Source organism: Pongo abelii, chromosome 4, assembly GCF_028885655.2.
Source record: "Pongo abelii isolate AG06213 chromosome 4, NHGRI_mPonAbe1-v2.0_pri, whole genome shotgun sequence".
Lineage (NCBI taxonomy): Eukaryota > Metazoa > Chordata > Mammalia > Primates > Hominidae > Pongo > Pongo abelii.
The window spans coordinates 159020640-159039590 of NC_071989.2; the positions used below are offsets into that span (position 1 = coordinate 159020640).

The window sequence follows — 18951 nt, forward strand, 5'->3', positions numbered from 1 at the left end:
TGCATTGTAGTTGCCCCATTTAAAAATTGGAAATGACATGTACAAATCTTCCAGCCTCTCTTGAGAAATTGGAAGCTCAGGCAGCCTGGGTCCTACTTTTTTGGCTAGGCTGAGTAGGGAAAAGGGGGGCCCTCATTCCAGTAGGGACCACTGAGCTGCCATCACCACCAGCATTTCCACCCGGATCTCTGAGTCCTCCTCTGACTGCAGTGCTCATTGGTCCAGCCCCCATCATCACGCCTGCCCCAGCAGGAGGGGATGGTAGCCAGTGGAACACTTCCAGGCGGCTCCTGCTTTTGGCTGGGGGTGTTACAACCAGAGGTGAACTGTGCTGGGACCACTGGCTTGTGCCTGCAACCTTGTCCCAGGCTGCTGTCACCTCTTGTCGAGACACTGGGCCAACTCCCTGTATCGGAGTCATAAATCCCTTTCATGTTTGGAGTCAGCTCTGGAAGGAGCTAGCAGGGTGGAAGCATGTTTCCAGTGGCTGTGGGTCAGGTCAGGCCAGCAGGCATCCCTGTGCATGTGCAGGAAGGGGCCACGCTGCCTCCCCTGGAAACCAGAGTGCCTGAGGGTCATTGCCTACTGGCTGTTTCCCCCTCAGCAAATGCCCCTCTCCCCGACCACGTGCTTATCTAGGTCTTGTCCCCTTAGAAGGACAGTAACTCCAAACCTGCCAGAAGCAAGACCCTGGCCCCAGCACCTCCAGAGAGGAACACAGAGAGGTCCTCGGAGAGCAGTGAGGAAGAGCTGCCACTCACCCAGGTACGCCATGCCTTCTCTCTGCAGATGCTGCAGGATCAGAGCTGGGCTGGCAGGCCTTGCAGGAGAGGGCAGATCTTTCCCATAGGGAAAATCTCGCCATATTTAAACAGCACCTCACAGCTTCCAGAGCTCTTTCCTCTATTGTGACATTCATCTGAGCCCTGTGAGGCAGGCAGCAGTGCACAGTTAAACATACAGGCTTCAGAGCCAGGTGGTGTTGGGGCGAAGCCCAGCTCTACCACCCAACAGCCCCGTGGTCCTGGGCAGATGCCTTTTCCCCTGTGTGAGGCTCAATGTTTCAGCCATAAAATGGGGACAGTACTGGCACCTCCCTCCTGCCTCTGTGCACTGGTGCCAGCACACAAGGTACTTGCCACAGTCCCCTGCCTAAGAAAAGGTGCCTGTTAACTGTGAGAAGGGCAGGGAGTGTTGCCCCATTTGACAGATTGGGAATCAAGCCTTAGAGATGAAGCAGTTTCCCCAAATTCTCATGATTCATAAGAGGCTGAGGAAAGGTGCCAACGCTGGTCCCCTGGCTCCCTATATCTCTCTGTTTTCTGTTTAGGACCGGGAGTCTTCTCAAATCCCATGAGCTTTGCCCAGGACCCTCTGTCAAGCGCCTGTGGCATACCTTCATGTGCTCCACTGCACCCAGAGCTTAAGCCACAGTCCTGCCCAGGCTACACCCCCAAGGGTGGGACCAGGCCCACTTTATCTCCCCATACTCCAGAGGCCCAGCTCAGCCATGCTGGTGTGGTCCAAGCTTCTGTGTGAACCCTGGCCCTTCCATCAGACAGCATTACCCTTTGTCCTTCTCTAGCCCCAAGCTTCCAGAAGCTTCTGCCAGGCACCTCAGAGCACCAGCTCCCCTGTCCCAGGGCCTAACCACAGATCCTGGAGTTCTGCAACCTCCAGACCAGAGTGGTCTCATGAAACACCTCCCTTTGAATATTACATACCACATTGTTATCAATTCATCAGTAAGGTCAGATGCTGTTTGCACACCTCCAGCAATAGGGTGCTCACTGCCTCTCACTTTCCAATAGCACAGATAACAAAAGTAAAGAACAACCACCAACATCAGTAACTCCCTGTATTTGCATTTTTCTGTTTAATCTCCACAACAGCCCTATGAGGGTAGCTGCCTTTGTTGTTTGCATTTTAAGGAACTGGGAATGAGGCTCAGAGAAGTTGAGGGACCTGTCCCATTATCACATGGCTGATGACAAGTGGACAGACCTGGTGTTTGAGCCCAGGCCATTCACATTCTGACCCGTTGCCTGGCGCTGCCCCGACACTCTCCTCTCCCGGGCTTGGGCATTGCCCTCTGGCTCTGTGTGGAGCCTTTACGAGGCCACCTGCCTCTCTGAGGGATCTAAACAACTGGGAGGGAGGGGACCGTTCCCCCTTTCTCTGTGGGGGCGGACTAACACAATTAAAATGAACATCCTGCTTAAACTGAACCATTTAATTGGTATGTTAGTCCTGAAGATTCTGGAGTCTCTATTTAAAAAGCAGAAAGAAGTCAGCGGTTTGTACATTCCCCCAGGAGGATTCGGGGAAGACGGGCATAGCCCAGGGAAGCTGGGCATAGCCTGGGGAAGCTGCAGCCTCTTCCTGATTGAGAGATTTTTAGTTCCTAATCCCCAGCTCACTAATTATGATTATTTTCATTATTGTACATTTATTGAGCACCTCTCTATTGACAAGTTTCAGTCTGATTTTATTAGCCCACCAGTGGGGAAAGGGATTGAGGCAGGCTAGGAGGCAGAGATAGATACTTTGGCTCCATTCCTAGACCCCTCACTGTGCCTCTGCCCTGTTGTGCAGAGTAGACCTCAGGCCAGAGTCTGTGCTGGGGTCAGGATAGCTTCCAGATTTAAAAACAAGTATGTGAGGTGATGCATATGTTAAATAACTTAATTTAGCTATTCTACAATGTATATGTGTATCAAAACATCATGTAATATACCACAAATATATGCAGTTTCACTTGTCGGTAATATAATTTTTTAAGGCCAACTTCTTCTATTTGTCAAAGACGTAGGCCCTGCTCTCGAAGTTTTAGATTGAATCAAAGAAAATGGAAACCTGTAAGAAACTAAATTCGGGTGTTAAATTGAGGCCTAGCATAATTGGTTCTAGAAGGAGCTCCAGTCTGGTGCCTGGAGAACTAACTTCTAATCCTGGCTCTGGCACCAGTTTGCTGGTTACCCTGGGTGAGGCCACTTGCCTTCTCTGAGCCTCATTCATCTCAATCTCTGGGATGAGACTTCCTGGGTGGGTGGGGTGGACCTTGAGGCTCCAGGCCACATCCCCAGAGAGTAGAATTTCTCAGTCCCCTGGAGTGGGGCTGGCCTAGATCTGTTAACCAACCCCAGGCAATTCTGAGAGAGGTTCTTGGAGTGTTTATTGCCTTGTGGTCATGTCCCTTGCCAGGGTCCACAGCCTAGGCCATCAGCCCCCTCTCCCCACTCTGTGACTTGCTGGAATGAAGGCACAGTTAGAATGAGCTCAGCTTTGACAGTAGGGGGTGAGCACTGTCCAGAAAGCCCCTAGGTTTGGTTCTGCAGGCATTAGACCTACAGATAGGGGTATCCCTGGGTTCCTTCTGGGTCCTTACTGCCCAGCACCTATAGGGAGGTACAACCAAATGTTCAGGCAGTGCTGGTTTTGCTGCTTTACTCCCATCAGTTTTTTTCTAACTGACCCCAGAACTACATTCCTGTGTATACTGTGCTTTGCAGTTTCCACAGTGCATTGGAACCCCTCCAGTGAATGAGCCCAGGCTGGGATAACTACTAGCCATTTCATTAAACAGGAAACTGAGGATCAGAAAGTTGAGGGGCTTGACCACACAGTGAAGTCATGAGAGAGGCGTAATGAGAAGCAGGTCTCCCCACATACCCTGGGCAAGCTTCACTGCCCACCTTTATGAACTCTACAGACTAATGCCCCGCCCTGACCCCCACAACCAAGCCCCCTGCACCACCTCCCTCCTACGGCCCAGAGGCCCAGTGGGGTGGCGTGGGCAGGTGGAACTAACAGGAGGCTTTTGCTGCTGAGCTGCTTTTAACATCCCAAGACGCTATTGTTTGCCTCAGTGGGTTCGTTGCTTCTCTTCGTCCCCGACAATCTGTTCCTGTCTTCACATATATATAGATCCCCCCTCCCTCAACTGTAAGCCTTCTCCCACTTTCCATCCTTCTCTTTTTTATACCGTGGGAAGGAAGGCTCTGGAAGTGGCAGATCAGAGCAGCCGCGGAGGAGGCTATTTGGCAGGGGTAGGAAAGGCCTAAGCCCAGAGAAGCTTCCACCCTCAGGCAGGCACCTTTCTGTTTTACTTTTTACTTTATGCCTCTCCACAGCACCTTAGCACCCTGAGGAGCCACGTGTGCTAAGTCAGGCTTAAGGGGTAAACAGGATGGTGCAGCAGAGACCAGTCTGGACCTGACTCCACAGCCTCAGGCAGCTCCCTCTTCCTGCCCTCCAGCTCTTCACTGGCCAGAGAGGGAGCGGAGCTCAAACCAGATCTGACATTTGGGGAATGGAAAGTAGACCTAACCAGCTCCCTGGCTCACAGCCATGTGTGTTCTCATTAGCTGGAGGTTCGGGAAGGAAATGGGCCTGGAGATGCCCTCGTGTGCAGTGAACATGTTCAGGGATGGTGCAGTTCAAAACCAGACTGGCCTGCAGAATACCAGGGAGCTGCTGTTGCTTGTTTGCTTTTTCTTTTACTGTTTCCTTGGAAAATTTAAAGCATACCCAAAGATAGAATAATGTAAAGAACCCCCACGTACCATCCCCAGCCTCAACAGTTAGGAACTCCTGAGCAGGCTCGTTTCACGCAAACCCTCCACTCAGTTCCCCAACGCCCCTGGATTACTTTGCAGCCAGTCTCAGACATGTCAGCTCATCCACCAGGATTTCAGTATGCAGCTCTCAGTTATAAGGACTTTCTTAAGCACAACTACGATACAGTGTCACACCTGATAAGTTGATCTACCCAGTCATTGTCCCTATTTCCCTGATTGTCTCATGGAGTTCAGTTAAAGGCCACATACGGCATTGCGTTATTAATCCTGTAAGTCTTAATCTGTTGGTTCTTACCCACTCACCCAACCCTTGTTTCTCTTCTGCATTTTTTTGTTGAAGAAACTGAATTGGTATAGCTGGGGAGTTTCATCCTGGGCCACGTATCAGGCGGGCTGCATCAGAACCTCTGGGGTGGGGGCAACTAGACTATAAATACCTCCCCAGGTGAATTGCATATTCCAACCAGGCAGCCTTGGAAAACTGCTTAGACCACCCCCTGCATTCAGCAAATAACTGTCTCTGAAGCCAGCCGGGGAAAGAAGGCAGAATTGGACATTCTGGCCTTGGCTTTGCTTCCAGTAGGGACAGCCGCCTTGGGTCGCTCCCTTTCCCTCTGGGCTTGTGGTTTTCCCACTTGTATAAGGGAGCTGATCCTGCTGAATGTAGGGCTTCACTGTGAGGGTCAGGTGGGCTCTGTGAGTTGTGAAGTGCTGTGCTGGGTCTTAGCAGATGGGTGGGAGGGGGCACCCTGGGCAGCTGGAATGGCTTCTATGCCCAGCTGCCCCTGAGCTCAGTGGACCCCTTGCCTTGTAAAACACCCCCTAACCCCATCACCTCCTTTCCCTGGCCAAGCCTTTAATCACTCGGGGGGTGTTTTGTTTTTGTTTTTCAAGGTGATTAAACCCCCTCTGATTTTTGTCGACCCTAATCGTAGTCCAGCTGGCCCAGCTGCTACACCCGCACAAGCCCAGGCTGCGAGCAACCCGAGGAAGGCCCGAGCCTCGGAGAGCACAGCCAGGAGCTCCTCCTCCGAGAGCGAGGATGAGGACGTGATCCCCGCTACACAGTGCTTGACTCCTGGTGAGCACAGCCCTCATGCAGTGGTGGGAGGGGCTGCCAGCACTGCCCCACATTGAGGCCCAGAAGGGACAGGACACTGGCTGAGTCACATAGCAAGGTGTTGGTTGGGAGAGGCTTGGGCTCAGGTCTCTGGGCCCTGCATTAGCCATTCTGATTAGGGCCTGGCTCGGACCTGCAGTTCTGGGGGAATAGTTGCCAGGGCTTTTTTGTGCCAGCCCCAGGCATGGAGCCTAGACCAGTGGCTAGAAGCTGCAGGGACCAGGTTCCTACATAGTCTAAGGAAGAATTCTGTGTCAGTTGACTGCCTGTGGAACAAGTGGTCAGAGTGATAGTGAGCTTCCCGTCCTTGGTGACATGTAAAGTGGGTTAGGCAATCCCTAAGCCAGAGACATTACAGGGAGAGATTTCATCTATCAACGAGATACAGGACCAATCTGAGGTTTCTTTGACTTTTGAGAATCTGTGATTCTACCAATGACAACAGGAAAAGGGTTAATGTTACTATTACAGTTATTATAACAGTTTTACAAGCAATAATACCTGATCCTGATAGGATAATTTAAAAATACAGGCCGGGTGCAGTGGCTCACGCCTATAATCCTAGCACTTTGGGAGACTGAGGCAGGCAGATCACCTGAGATCAGGAGTTCAAGACCAGCCTGGGTAACATGGCGAAACCCCGTTTCTACTAAAAATACAAAAAATTAGCCTGGCAGGCACCTGTAATCCCAGGTACTTGAGAGGGTAAGCCATGAGAATCGCTTGAATCCAGGAGGTGGAAGTTGCAGTGATCCGAGATGTGCCACTGCACTCCAGCCTGGGTGACAGCAAGACTATCTCAAAAAAAAACAGAAAGCAGGCAAAATACAGATTACTGCTGGGCATGGTGGTTCGCACCTGTAATCGCAGCACTTTAGAAGGCCAAGGTAGGAAGATCACTTGAGCCCAGGAGTTCAAGACCAGCCTGGGCAACATAGTGAGAGCCCTATCTCTACCTATCTACCTACCTACATAGATATATACATATACATATATATGTGTGGGTGTGTGTGTGTGCGTGTGTGTATTTTTTTAAATAAAAATACAGATTAGCACATAAGAAACTATATCACCTGTAATTCTGCCCCCAAATAATTACTGTTAACATTTGACAAATGCTAACTTTATAAAAACCTAAGATATACGTGTGTTTTTAAAGCAAGACCATACTGTATCTAACGTTCAGTAACCTTTACTGGATATCTTATGACATCAGGTTTTTTCATCTTTACATATTTGCAGCACAATTCCTCATGGCTACAAAGAAGTCCCTTGGGTGGACATGCCGCAGTGTGTGTAGCCGGCACCATGTTGGAGGAAGCAGAGGGTTTTGTTTCAGGGTGGAGGGTGAGGGAGTTTGCTGTTACAAACAGTGCTTTGAAGAACATGCATGTAACCAGGCCTCTGCAGATAACCACGGGGACTCTTAGGAGAGACGATTTTCACTGCAAGCAGAGTCGTTTGGCGCCGGTGGTCTGGCCCATTGCTCAGGAGTGGCAGCCCGACCAGCTGGGAGGGGAGGGGAGGGGATGAGGAAGCCTGGGGTCACCCCGAGAGCAGCCATTTGAGCTCCCTGAGCCTTGTCAAATGACGTAATGACATCTCCTGCCTGGGAGGCTTGGAGAGGGAAGTAAACAAGCTTCTACCTCTGTAAGCCCTGAGCACAGCTCTAGATCACCAGCACAGGCTGGTAAATTGGGTTATTGCCGCTGCTGAGGAGGTGATGGGGCTTTTGTGCCCTGATGTGCCCCCGTCTCACTCCATTTCAGATAGCAGAACCAATGTGGTGACCATGCCCACGGCCCACCCAAGAATAGCCCCCAAAGCCAGCATGGCTGGGGCCAGCAGCAGCAAGGAGTCTAGTCGGATATCAGATGGCAAGAAACAGGAAGGACCAGCCACTCAGGTACCTGGTGGTCAAGGGAGGATAATGCAGGCCAGTGGGGTGGGGCCCTACTTCCATACTTACCCACATGTGCTGATGGGATGGCCTGCAATTGCTGTCACCCCCACACTCCAGAGGTCGTGGCCTCACAGCCAGAGGCTTTCTGGCCTCCTAGCTACAACCCCCCAAATCACCTTCGAGTTATGAGGAAGAGTAATCTGGGGACACAGCCTCCTGGCCAAGCAAGCCCTGCAGTGCTGGAGTCCCTCATGAGATTTCCCACCGTAGCGGGGCTTTTGATTTTTTTTCTTCCAGTTTTGGAATGCCATGAACAAAAGTTGCCCTTTTTTGGTGTTTGTAATAGTGACTTCAGCATTCTTCCCAGGCTTCACCATCTTCAGTGCATTTTTATTTGGTCCTTGCCTGAATCTAAAAGCTGGGCATTTTAGGGTTAATGGCTGGTGCATTGTTTAGATCATAAAACTTAGCACACATCCCCACCCCAAGGGCTGTGATGTGACCAGCATTCAGCAAGGCCAGAACCCGGGTCTTCTGAGACCCGGTTCATTGCTCTTTGGGCCATATCAGTCTGGTTTCCCATCCCATTGAGAGGATGAAGTCCATGACACACTCTGACATCTCTTCCTGAGGAGTGGGCTGGGGGGGTGTTGGTGGGGGCAGGGCTAGTGTGCTACCCACTCCCTGGGCTCATCACAAGCTCCAGGCCAAGAACTTCTGGGAACATGGGTGCTGGATGGGAAGTCAGGCTGTGGTCACTGCATCCATGAGCATCTGTTCCTGCCAGGCCCTAGGGATACTGCAGGAACCAAGACAGGAACAAGGAATTCCCAGGCCAGTCAGGGAGTGGTGAGGGGCAGCGATTAAACAAGGAAACCCACATATAAATAAAAAGTATTCACCAGCTGGTAGGAGAGGAAACAATAAAAACTAGAGAATAGTGGGGTGACCTGCTATATGAAGGCCTCCCGAGACAGCGATGCTTAAGCAGAAAAAGCAGCCAGTCACAGGATGAGCTGGGCCACCCTCCAGGCAGGGAAACTGCAGGTACCAGGTCTTCGGGGGAAGCGCTTGGGGATGAGGGAAACTGAGAGGTGGGGACAGCTGGATGAGGAGCTGGGGGAGAGGAGAGGAGCCAGGCCGTGGCAAGGGCCACGCCACATCTGAAGGCTCTCAGCAAGGGGTCATGCCCAATTTCCATGCCCACCACTCTCCCTGACTGCTAGTGGGTATAAGAAGTAGAGATGGGGGTCCACCAGGTTGGAGATTGTCCCCAGTGAAGGTGCAGATTGAGTGGTGGGGCCTAAGCTGCTTCCCTGCCCTGGGCTGGGGACTGTCCCTTACTCCTTGAGAACAATGTGATTAGCTCATAACCTGAAGCCTGCCACCAATTTTGCCCTTTTGACTGCCCCTCAGTCCCCACTCCAGCCCTCACCCCAGCCAGACAGCATCTACCAGGGTGTGGCACAGCTGGCATCCCGAGGACTCATGAGTCTAAGGGCTACCTCTTGCCACCCACAGGTGTCAAAGAAGAACCCAGCTTCCCTCCCACTGACCCAGGCTGCCCTGAAGGTCCTCGCCCAGAAAGCCAGTGAAGCTCAGCCTCCTGTTGCCAAGACCCAGCCTTCAAGCGGGGTGAGCTTGGGGAGCCAGGGGAAGCAAGCCCGCGGAGCATAGAAGGTGCAGGCGTGGCCCTGCATCCCGGCACCAGCACTCACCTGCCCCATGACCTCTGCACTTGGTTTGCCTCGCTGGGCCTCAGTGGCCTAATCTGTAAGAAGGAATTACAGTACCTTTCGTAGTTGGAAGGATCAAATGAGGCTGCATATGTGCCCCATCTAACACAGTTCCTGGCCCTACTGAAGTGTTCACGAAGGACCAGATCTTACTTGCCCTAATTTTTCCTTCCATTCCTTCTCCTTTCACCAAATTAGGTTGACAGTGCTGTGGGAACACTCCCTGCAACAAGTCCCCAGAGCACCTCCGTCCAGGCCAAAGGGACCAACAAGCTCAGAAAACCTAAGCTTCCTGAGGTCCAGCAGGCCACCAAAGCCCCTGGGAGCTCAGATGACAGTGAGGACAGCAGCGACAGCTCTTCAGGGAGTGAGGAAGATGCTGAAGGGCCCCAGGGGGCCAAGTCGGCCCACACGCTGGGTGAGGGTGCCAGGGGAAAGGCAAGGGTGGGCCAGGAGGAGGGTGTTGTGTGGCCTGGTGGAGCCATAGCTCTGGCCTCAGCTCCGTATCTCAGACTCGTTCTGCACCTGTGGCTGAGCCTGGGCCTCAGTTTCCCCACCTGTACAACTTCATGAGGAAGTCAATCCAAATGATTTCAGAGACCTGACTTCGCTTTTTGACCACTCTCAGCTTTTTGGTATCAGACTCCCTTCACTGGCTCCCGAAAACTCCAGGGCCATGTTTCTGGAACAGTGGAAAGCAGGGAAATAGAAATGGGGCCTCAGGAATTAGAAATAAGGCTTTGGCATTCAGATGTCGCACCTAGCATGCCGTGACTAGCAATGAGTGTGCAAGGAGTGTTGAAGCAGTAGGAAGACTTGGGGTGAGGCGGGGCAGGGGATGGGGGTGAGGGACCTGCAGAGAGACCAGGGCCTTCCTGAACGGCTCTGCCCTTCCCGGCTGGCAGGGGCCACCTGGGGCTACCAACAGGATACTGTGCTTCTCCAGTAGGTCCCACCCCCTCCAGGACAGAGACCCTGGTGGAGGAGACTGCAGCAGAGTCCAGCGAGGATGATGTGGTGGCGCCATCCCAGGTAACTGCAAGGGAGAGGACTGGCAGCCCACAGGCCTTAGGGTGGAGCCCCAGGCCAGGCTCCTGTCTACACAATCCCTCAGGTCAGGGGTCTGGGTCCCCTCTCTTCACAGAGGCCTTGGGCAAGGTCCTGTCTGCGAGGCACCACATGTGGCCCAGCCAGCAGACCACAGCTAGGCTGCCTCCCTCCCCTCATAAAGCCCTGAGTAGCTGACCCTTGGGGTCTATAGAAGGGATTGACCTTGATTCTGGGTGATGTCCGGACAAAAACGTTCTTTAGCAGATTTATTTTAAGGTTACTATCTGTATGTGGCAAAAGCTAGTAATTTTCCATTTGTATTAATAAGAAATTTCCTTTTCAAATATGCCTGTCTAGAAAGTGTATTAATTAAAATAGTTCAGGAGGCACACGCCAAGGGCTGAAGTGCTGCTCTGTGCCTTGCTGTCCACGTACTCTGCACCGATAGAGCAGGGTGATCCTAGAGGCCCCAGGCTGCTTTCCTCACAGCAGGCCATGACTCGGGCTGGGTTATGGCAGTGGGGCGGGGTGGTGGCAGCCTCTTTCACAATGGGCTTCTTCAGTCTCTCCTCTCAGGTTATATGACCCCTGGACTAACCCCAGCCAATTCCCAGGCCTCAAAAGCCACTCCCAAGCTAGACTCCAGCCCCTCAGTTTCCTCTACTCTGGCCGCCAAAGATGACCCAGATGGCAAGCAGGAGGCAAAGCCCCAACAGGCAGCAGGCATGTTGTCCCCTAAAACAGGTAAGTTAAGGTCTGCAGGAGGGACATAGCACGACACAGAGGGACAGGGCAGTGGGCCCCTTCTTGCCCTCCTGTAGCAACAGTCCTCCCAACATGGTCCTGTCTGCCCCCAGAGCCTCTCCAAGTGAGACCTTGTGGCCTTGCATTGGACCTGGAGATGCTCATCAAAATGCAGGTGGGGCCAGGTACAGTGGCTCACGCCTATAATCCCAGCACTTCGGGAGGCCGAGGTGGGCAGATTGCTCGAGCCCAGGAGTTCAAGACCAGCCTGGGCAACACAGAGAGACCCCATCTCTAAAATTTATTTTAATTAGCTGGTGTGATGGTGCATGTTTGTAGTCCCAATTACCTGAGAGGCCAAGGCAGAAGAATGACTTGAAGCCAGGAGGTTGAGGCTATAGTGAGCCATGATCAGCCATTACACTCCAGTCTGGGTGGTACAGTGAGACCCTGTCTCAAAAAAAAAAGTACAGGTGGGCCCCATGCCCAGGTGTCTGGCTCCCATGGCCCTGGACAGCCTGGAAGTGGGGGTGTATCCAGGCCTGGGTGGTGCTGATGCACCTGGTAGGATAGCCCTTGCCTCAGAGGAAGCTGCGTCTTTTGGCTTGTGGAGCAAGTGTTGGCTCTCTCCAACCATCCCCATCAACTTTTCTTCCCCGTAAACAGGCTTACGGTGTGGGGTGTGGGCCATGGGCCTCAGAGGATAGCTTAGACAATAGGCTGACAGTCACGTCTGGAGGACACTCAGCACATGCAGGAGACCCCAGGCAGTAGACTGGCCCCAGGCTGTTCTGACTTATTGTAAAGCCTTGGAAATCCCCTGGCCACTCTGGACCTCTGTGTCTTAACCATACAAAACAGGAGTTGATGTATCCAGTCTGTGTCAAGGCATGGCACATGTAGAAAATAGTCACATTGTATTTGGACGGCAGACTGGATTATTCAAGTCACCCAACCTGGGGCATCCACTATCCCTGACCCTACTGGAGCTAAGGGTCAAATATGTACCAGCTGGGCACACTTGGGACAGCTCCAGGGCTTCCCCAGCCTTGGTGTTCTGGGTGTTTGCAGATAAGCAGCAGAAAACTGGGCCGGGCGCAGTGGCTCATGCCTATAATCCCAGCACTTTGGGAGGCCAGGGCAAGCGGCTCACTTGAGGTCAGGAGTTCGAGACCAGCCTGGCCAACATGGTGAAACCTTGTCTCTACTAAAAATACAAAAAACTAGCCAGCATGATGGCAGGCGCCTGTACTCCCAGCAACTCAGGAGGCTGAGGCAGGAGAATCGCTTGAACCTGGGAGGTAGAGGTTGCAGTGAGCCGAGATTGCACCACCACACTCCAGTCTGGGCAATGGAGCAAAACTCTGTCTCAAAAAAAAAAAAAAAAAAAAAAAAAGCAGCAGCAGAAACGTAGGCTCTGGGGAGAGAGGTTTCCGGGGCTAACTGCCCTCTCCAGCTTCCCTCTCCATTGGCTCCTGCCATCTTGAAGAATCCCCAGAGGATGGAATTGGGCCTCCAGCCATTCTGGGGGCCCCTCTGCCTAACCTGGCCTGCCCTGCCCTGCCCAGTCCACCTCCCCCAGCCCACCGCAGCTCTAGAGCCAAAAGTTGCCAGAGATCCTGGGTGGGGCTGAGGGGCCAGGCTCACTGCATGCTGCAGGGGGCAGCCCTAGCGTCAGTGTGACATGAGTACCACATGGAGTGTGACATGGAGTATCCACCTGGGCCTTCCTCCAGGCAAACACCTCCAGGGCCAGACCACCAAGCCACCTTTCAGAGCCCAGCGTGCAGGAGTGTTGTGCCCATGAGACCCAGAATGGGGCAGAGACCTCCAAGTCACTTGGGAAGTTAGAGCTGGTGAGGAGACCCAGTCATGGGGCTTTCAGCTGCAGCTTGCCCCAGGCTGGGTCGGAAGAGGAATTGCTGCTCACTTTCTTCCCCAACATTCTCTGTGAGAGGCGGTGCGACAAGGAGACATTTTAGAGGGGGCTGTGGAAGGTTTTTTTTTTTTTTTTACACGTGTAGTGAGCACACAATTATCAAAGGCAAGCAGAGGCGTGGAAAATTCTAAACAAAGGCTCCACCAGAAGTCTCTGGCAGGCAGTAAACCTGCTTAGTCAGCCACCACGTGTATATACACTGCACCCAGCGCTCCCCACCTTGCCTGGACCCCCTGACCAGGAAGGGCCGAGTGTGAGTAATCATCAGTTGAATGTCTGCATGGCCCCCACTTTTATTATAAATCTACAATGTATCATAGGAAGCCTTACTGTTCATCCACCCCTCAGGTTATAGACAAGGAAACCAAGGCCCTGGGAGGAGATGGGTCCTGGCCAGAATCACACTGAAAGTTGGTGGGAAAGTCAGACCTAGAACCCAGGTCTCCTTCCTCCCAGCTCCAGACTCCATCTCCCTCCTGTCTAAATTTTCATTTCATTGATAGATTTCAGGCCCTTTCATTAACATTCTGGAGTCATTTTCTGTCCCCCACCCTAACTGGAGTTTTTAGTATAAAGAGACAGGGAAAAGCTGTAAGTTAGAAACGAAGTCAGAGTGTGAAATTGGTGGAAAGGTGTGAGCTTAGGAGACCAGCTGGGGCAGAGTGACCGCCAAGCCTTGCTCTCCCCATCTGTGCCATTGTAAGAAAAGATAGTCACTCCCTGCACCCTCTTCGCTCTTAGGTACCATAAGAGCTAACTCTTCCCAGATCTGTGACCCCACATTCTCTCTCCATAGGTGGAAAAGAGGCTGCTGCAGGCACCACACCTCAGAAGTCCCGGAAGCCCAAGAAGGGGGCTGGGAACCCCCAAGCCTCAACCCTGGCGCTGCAAAGCAACATCGCCCAGTGCCTCCTGGGCCAACCCTGGCCCCTGAATGAGGCCCAGGTGCAGGCCTCAGTGGTGAAGGTCCTGACTGAGCTGCTGGAACAGGAAAGAAAGAAGGTGGTGGACGCCACCAAGGAGAGCAGCAGGAAGGGCTGGGAGAGCCGCAAGCGGAAGCTATCGGGAGACCAGCCGGCTGCCAGGACCCCCAGGAGCAAGAAGAAGAAGAAGTTGGGGGCCGGGGAAGGTGGGGAGGCCTCTGTTTCCCCAGAAAAGACCTCGACGACTTCCAAGGGGAAAGCAAAGAGAGAGAAAGCGACTGGTGATGTCAAGGAGAAGAAAGGGAAGGGGTCTCTTGGCTCCCAAGGAGCCAAGGACGAGCCAGAAGAGGAGCTTCAGAAGGGGATGGGGAAGGTTGAAGGTGGAGATCAAAGCAACCCAAAGAGCAAGAAGGAGAAGAAGAAATCCGACAAGAGTGAGTGCCCACTTCTCCCAGCCCACCCCGAGGGCTGCCGGGCACCCCACGGGGCGGGAGGGCCCCTCAGCCAGCACCTGGTCTCATTCCTCCCATGTAGAAAAGAGAGGCTGAGACCAGCCTGGTCAACATGGCAAAACCCGGTCTCTACTAAAAATATAAAAAATTATCTGATGTGGTGGCGGGCACCTGTAATCTCAGCTACATGGGAGGCTGAGGCAGGAGAATTGCTTGAACCCGGGAGGCAGAGGTTGTAGTGAGCCGAGATCACGCATTGCACTCCAGCCTGGGCGACAGAGCGAGACTGTCAAAAAAAAAAAAAAAAAAAAAGGCTGAGAAGTGGTTTGTCCAGAGTCACGGGGGGCAGCTTGTGGCAAAGCCAGAACTCGATTCCAGAGCACTTGAGCCAGCACTGCCAGGAATGCTCCAGAAGGACGAGGAATCATGGCCTCTTTCCCCAAGCCCAGTGCAGCAGATCTTGGAGGAACCTGCGTCTCCAGCTAGCTCCTGGGTGCAGAATGGACCAGGAACCAGACTGTCAGAATCCTCATCCCAAACCCCATCTTCTCTCTAGACCTCAATTTTCCCTCCGTAGTAACACTGGCCCTTTACTGAGTGCTGTTCTAGACTCCACATGCAGCAGGACCTCATTTAGGTAGAAATGAGGCTCAGCAGGTAGAAAACTGAGGCTCAGAGAAGTAGAGATGCTGTTCAGGGCCGCAGAGTTTTACTAGGTGGAGCCAGAGTCAAACCTAGGCAGCACTCTCGAGCATCACCCTGGACGGTGGGTTGCCAGTGATGCCTGAATAGCCAGCTCGTTCTAGAACAAAAGTCGGGCACCCTCAGAGCAGGACTTGCAGCCCCTTGGTGCTCAGAACTGTGCTAGATTTCCATTTACAGTAGGGATAGATAGTGTCCATTTAAAATAAATTTGCGGGAGCTTTAAAAAGTGAGTTGAGCTGAAGAAAAGTGGTAGTCATCCAGGTGGTCCATGGATGGGACAGAAATCAAGAGCTGGCCTCCAGGGGGCAGGTGAACTGGCCCTGCTGGGTGATCACCACAGCTGCCAGCCTGTTTTATTTTTATTTTTTGAGACAGGGTCTTGCTCTGTCACCCAGGCTGGAGTTCAGTGTCAGGAACGCAGCTCACTGCAGCCTCAACCTCCCAAGCTCAAGCGATCCTCTTGCTTCAGCCCCCCAAATAGCTGGGACCACAGGTGTGCACCACCATGCCCAGCTAATTTTTGTATTTTTTGTAGAGACAGGTCTCACTATGTTGCCCAAGCTGGTCTTGAACTCCTGGATTTGAGCAATCCACCTGCCTCAGCCTCCCAAAGTGCTGGGATTGCAGGAATGAACCTCCATGCCCGGCCCTGCTGGCCTGTTGTGATGGCTCCTGGTGGTGTGGGGAGAGCTGGGAGCCCTGCCCTGTGCGCCTCCCAACATTGACCCCAGCACTTAGGATTACCATCTGTTGTTCAGGAACTTTACTTTCTTCCCTCAGGAAAAAAAGACAAAGAAAAAAAAGAAAAGAAGAAGAAAGCAAAAAAGGCCTCAACCAAAGATTCTGAGTCACCGTCCCAGAAGAAAAAGAAGAAAAAGGTAGAGAGTTCCTGGGGGGTCTCAGGCCAGAAAACAGACCCAAACCCAAGCCCCCTCCTACACACCCAGACCTGGTTCCTGCCCCCTTCCCATTTTCGGGGCCCAGTGAGGGGCGTCAGGAGTTGTGAGACACCAGGGAAGAGGCTGGCAAGGCATGTTCCCTGAGCACATGGAAGCCGTAGAAGTGGCCTGCCTGAGGTAGAAGCATGTTGGGGAAGGAAGGAGAGACTTCCCTCAGCACAGGGAAACCAGGTAGACTGTGGCAGGTTTCCAGGTGAAAGGAAACGTTGCCTGGGCTGCGTGTGCCCCGGCTGGCAGGCTAGCCCTGAATAACAGCTGTCCTCACGGCCTGGGGCCTTAGCACCTCAGACACAGATGAAGTTCTCACCTTGGCCAGCAGGGCCTCAGCTGTATTTAGGAGAGCTGAACATCTGTTTGCCTCTGCCCTTGGAGGTCCCTGCAGACCCAGTATCTGTTCTAGAGGAATTCACTAGTCCTCAGGAGGTGGGGGCAGCAGTGGGTGGGGAAAAGCTGCAGGTCTGAGAGCCTCTCGTACTTCCCTCCTCACAGAAGAAGACAGCAGAGCAGACTGTATGACGAGCACCAGCACCAGGCACAGGTACGCTTCCCAATCATTCCTGAGCATTCAGGGCGGGAGGACAGCTCTGGTGTCGCCTGTGGTCCCAGAGAGCCAGGCAGACCTGATAGGTGGGCTCTAAGGGGAAAGGAGGCTGGGGAAAGAGGTTCTATTGCCAAGGGTCCATGGGGCCAGTGGGGTGACATCAGGAGCTGGCGCTGCAGCATCAGAAGGATCCAGAACAATAATGGCAGTGGTGACACCGAGTGCACTCTGGGTGCAGGGGTTGTGCGTGCTTTAGGGGGTGTGCCCTGGGATGGAGCCTGTTTGTAAGTGAGGTCGGATATAGCTTGGTTCCTCCTTCACTTGTGAGCAGTTCATTTTCCTCCTGGTCCTGTAACTTGGGGGCATTTCCTTTTGGGAAGGAAGATGGTTTACTCAAGATGAGCTATCACCGTGGATCTATGCTTCCCTATGGAGGACAGGCCCTGCCAAGTGGTGGTGACAGTTAGCTGTTCCACCTGGCTCTGCTGGCCCTGTGGTCACCCAGCCTCCTGTAAATGGGGGTGATGCAGAGCCTGCCTCCTGGGCCAGTGGTGACACTTATGTGAAGCTAAACTAAACACTGAAGGACTCAGCCCAGTTTCCAGAACATTCCAAGTGCTAAAAAATGTCCACTGTGGTTAATGCCTCTCCCCTGCATTGGAGACGCCAGATTTCATTTTCCTTGCAGGGGAAAAGGGTCAGGAAATTTGACGTCTGCATGTGTTTCCTTCCCCCAGGGATTTCCTAGCCGAGCAGTGGCCATCCCCATGCCTCTGACCTCCGCCGACCTCTGCCCACCATGGGTTGGAACTAAACTGTTACCTTCCCTTGCTCCACAGAAGAAGACAGCCAGCTGCAGGGGTCCCTGTGCTGGCCAAGCCAGTGAGCCTGCGGGGAGGCTGGTCCAAGGAGAAAGTGGACCAGCTCCCGTGACCTCACCCCACTCCCCCAACACGGGACGCTTCATATAGATGTGTACAGTATATGTATTTTTTTAAGTGACCTCCTCTCCTTCCACAGACCCCACATGCCCAAAGGCCTCGGGACTTCCCACCACCTTGCTCCACAGATCCAGCTAGGCCTGACCTGTGCCTCATCCCGTGCCGCTCGGTCTCTGGCTGATCCCGAGGCTTTGTCTTCCTCTCGTCAGTTCTTTTGGTTGTGTTTTTTGGTTTTTTTTTAATAACTCAAAAAAAAATAAAAGACTTGGAGGAAGGGTGCAAGCTCCCAGTGCATCTGGGGCACACATTTCTTGGAAGGGACTGTCTCGCCAACACTCGGGATTCCTTCTTGCCTGCGTGTTGAGGCTGTGGGTGACTGGTTAGTGGGACAGGTGGTGAGCAGTGAAGTGCCTGGGTGCCGAATTGGTGGGGAAGGCTTCCTGGATGAGGTGGCATCTGAACTAAAGGATGGTCATGGTTGATTTCCTGTTGCTAGAGTAAGTCATGCAAATACCCAAAGACAAGAAATGGAAGGGGCTGAGAATCCTCGAGCTAGGGGCAGGCTCCCTGGAGGTGCCTGGTGAACAGCTGTGGCAGGCACAGCAGGTCTAGGAAAATCGGAAGTGAGTTGCCCCTCACATCGAGCTCACCATGGTTCTGTGGTGGTGAGGGCAAGAAGTGGATGAACATGAAAGACAGGATGACGTCTTGGGTGTGGACTGAGGGAGGGGAGGGGTAGCAAAGGAGGTGGTCTGCTCCTCCAGCCTGGAAATGCAGAAGCCCACTTCCCTGGGCCCAGAGTCATGTGGAACACCAGGGGTCCTGGAGATGTCTCCAGAGCTTTTAGCCTCATGCTGGAAACAGCCAGAGGCAGTGCAGAAAAGGAATGCATGGCTGGAGGTGTTGGAGACCCAGGTTGGCAACCAGCTGCACCCTTGACTTGGGGCCCGGGGCCAGACCCTCCACCATCTGGCCTCTCTCCTCTCAAGCATGTTGCTCTAGAACAGAACTACAGAGTAGTGTCCTCATTGGGCCTTGCTGACCCACAGCAAGACTTTAAACTTAAAAATGGGGTGATTTCACTGCAATTCTTGATTTCTGGCTCCTCTTAAGATAACATCTGGCAACGGGGGCTGTGCTTCCTCCTGGCAGCAACCAGATAGAGCTGAGTAGCAACCACTTAGGTAAGGCATGGGCACCCAGTTCTCCACAGTCCCCTACTTCCTGTCCATCCTGACACGGAGGCCCTGTGTCGGTTGCCATCTGTCATCACATTCACACTGTTCTTAGTATAGAAATGAAATTGGGGACATAGGAAAATGAAAACTGTACCAAGAAGAGCTTGTGCTTAAACTAGA

General features: G+C 52.9%; 1 protein-coding gene across 11 annotated transcripts in view; it reads left to right on the plus strand.

Annotated features, from left to right (window-relative positions):
• TCOF1 (treacle ribosome biogenesis factor 1) overlaps positions 1-17887 on the plus strand; it is a 42342-nt gene extending 24455 nt beyond the window's left edge. For 2 of the 11 annotated variants that reach the window (XM_009241185.4, XM_054556064.2), the window contains 11 exons: positions 655-765; positions 5475-5661; positions 7470-7606; positions 9125-9238; positions 9538-9757; positions 10286-10371; positions 10953-11133; positions 13869-14429; positions 15933-16030; positions 16601-16649; positions 17390-17887. In XM_009241185.4, the coding sequence (XP_009239460.4) occupies positions 655-765; positions 5475-5661; positions 7470-7606; positions 9125-9238; positions 9538-9757; positions 10286-10371; positions 10953-11133; positions 13869-14429; positions 15933-16030; positions 16601-16627 (1722 nt within the window). In that variant the 3' untranslated portion in view covers positions 16628-16649; positions 17390-17887. Of the gene's footprint in view, positions 1-654; positions 766-5474; positions 5662-7469; positions 7607-9124; positions 9239-9537; positions 9758-10285; positions 10372-10952; positions 11134-13868; positions 14430-15932; positions 16031-16600; positions 16650-17389 lie in introns of those variants that run through there. The other 9 variants (XM_009241187.4, XM_054556065.2, XM_002816084.5 and 6 more) reach the window with 7 other exon arrangements.
• Positions 17888-18951: the final 1064 nt, after the last annotated feature.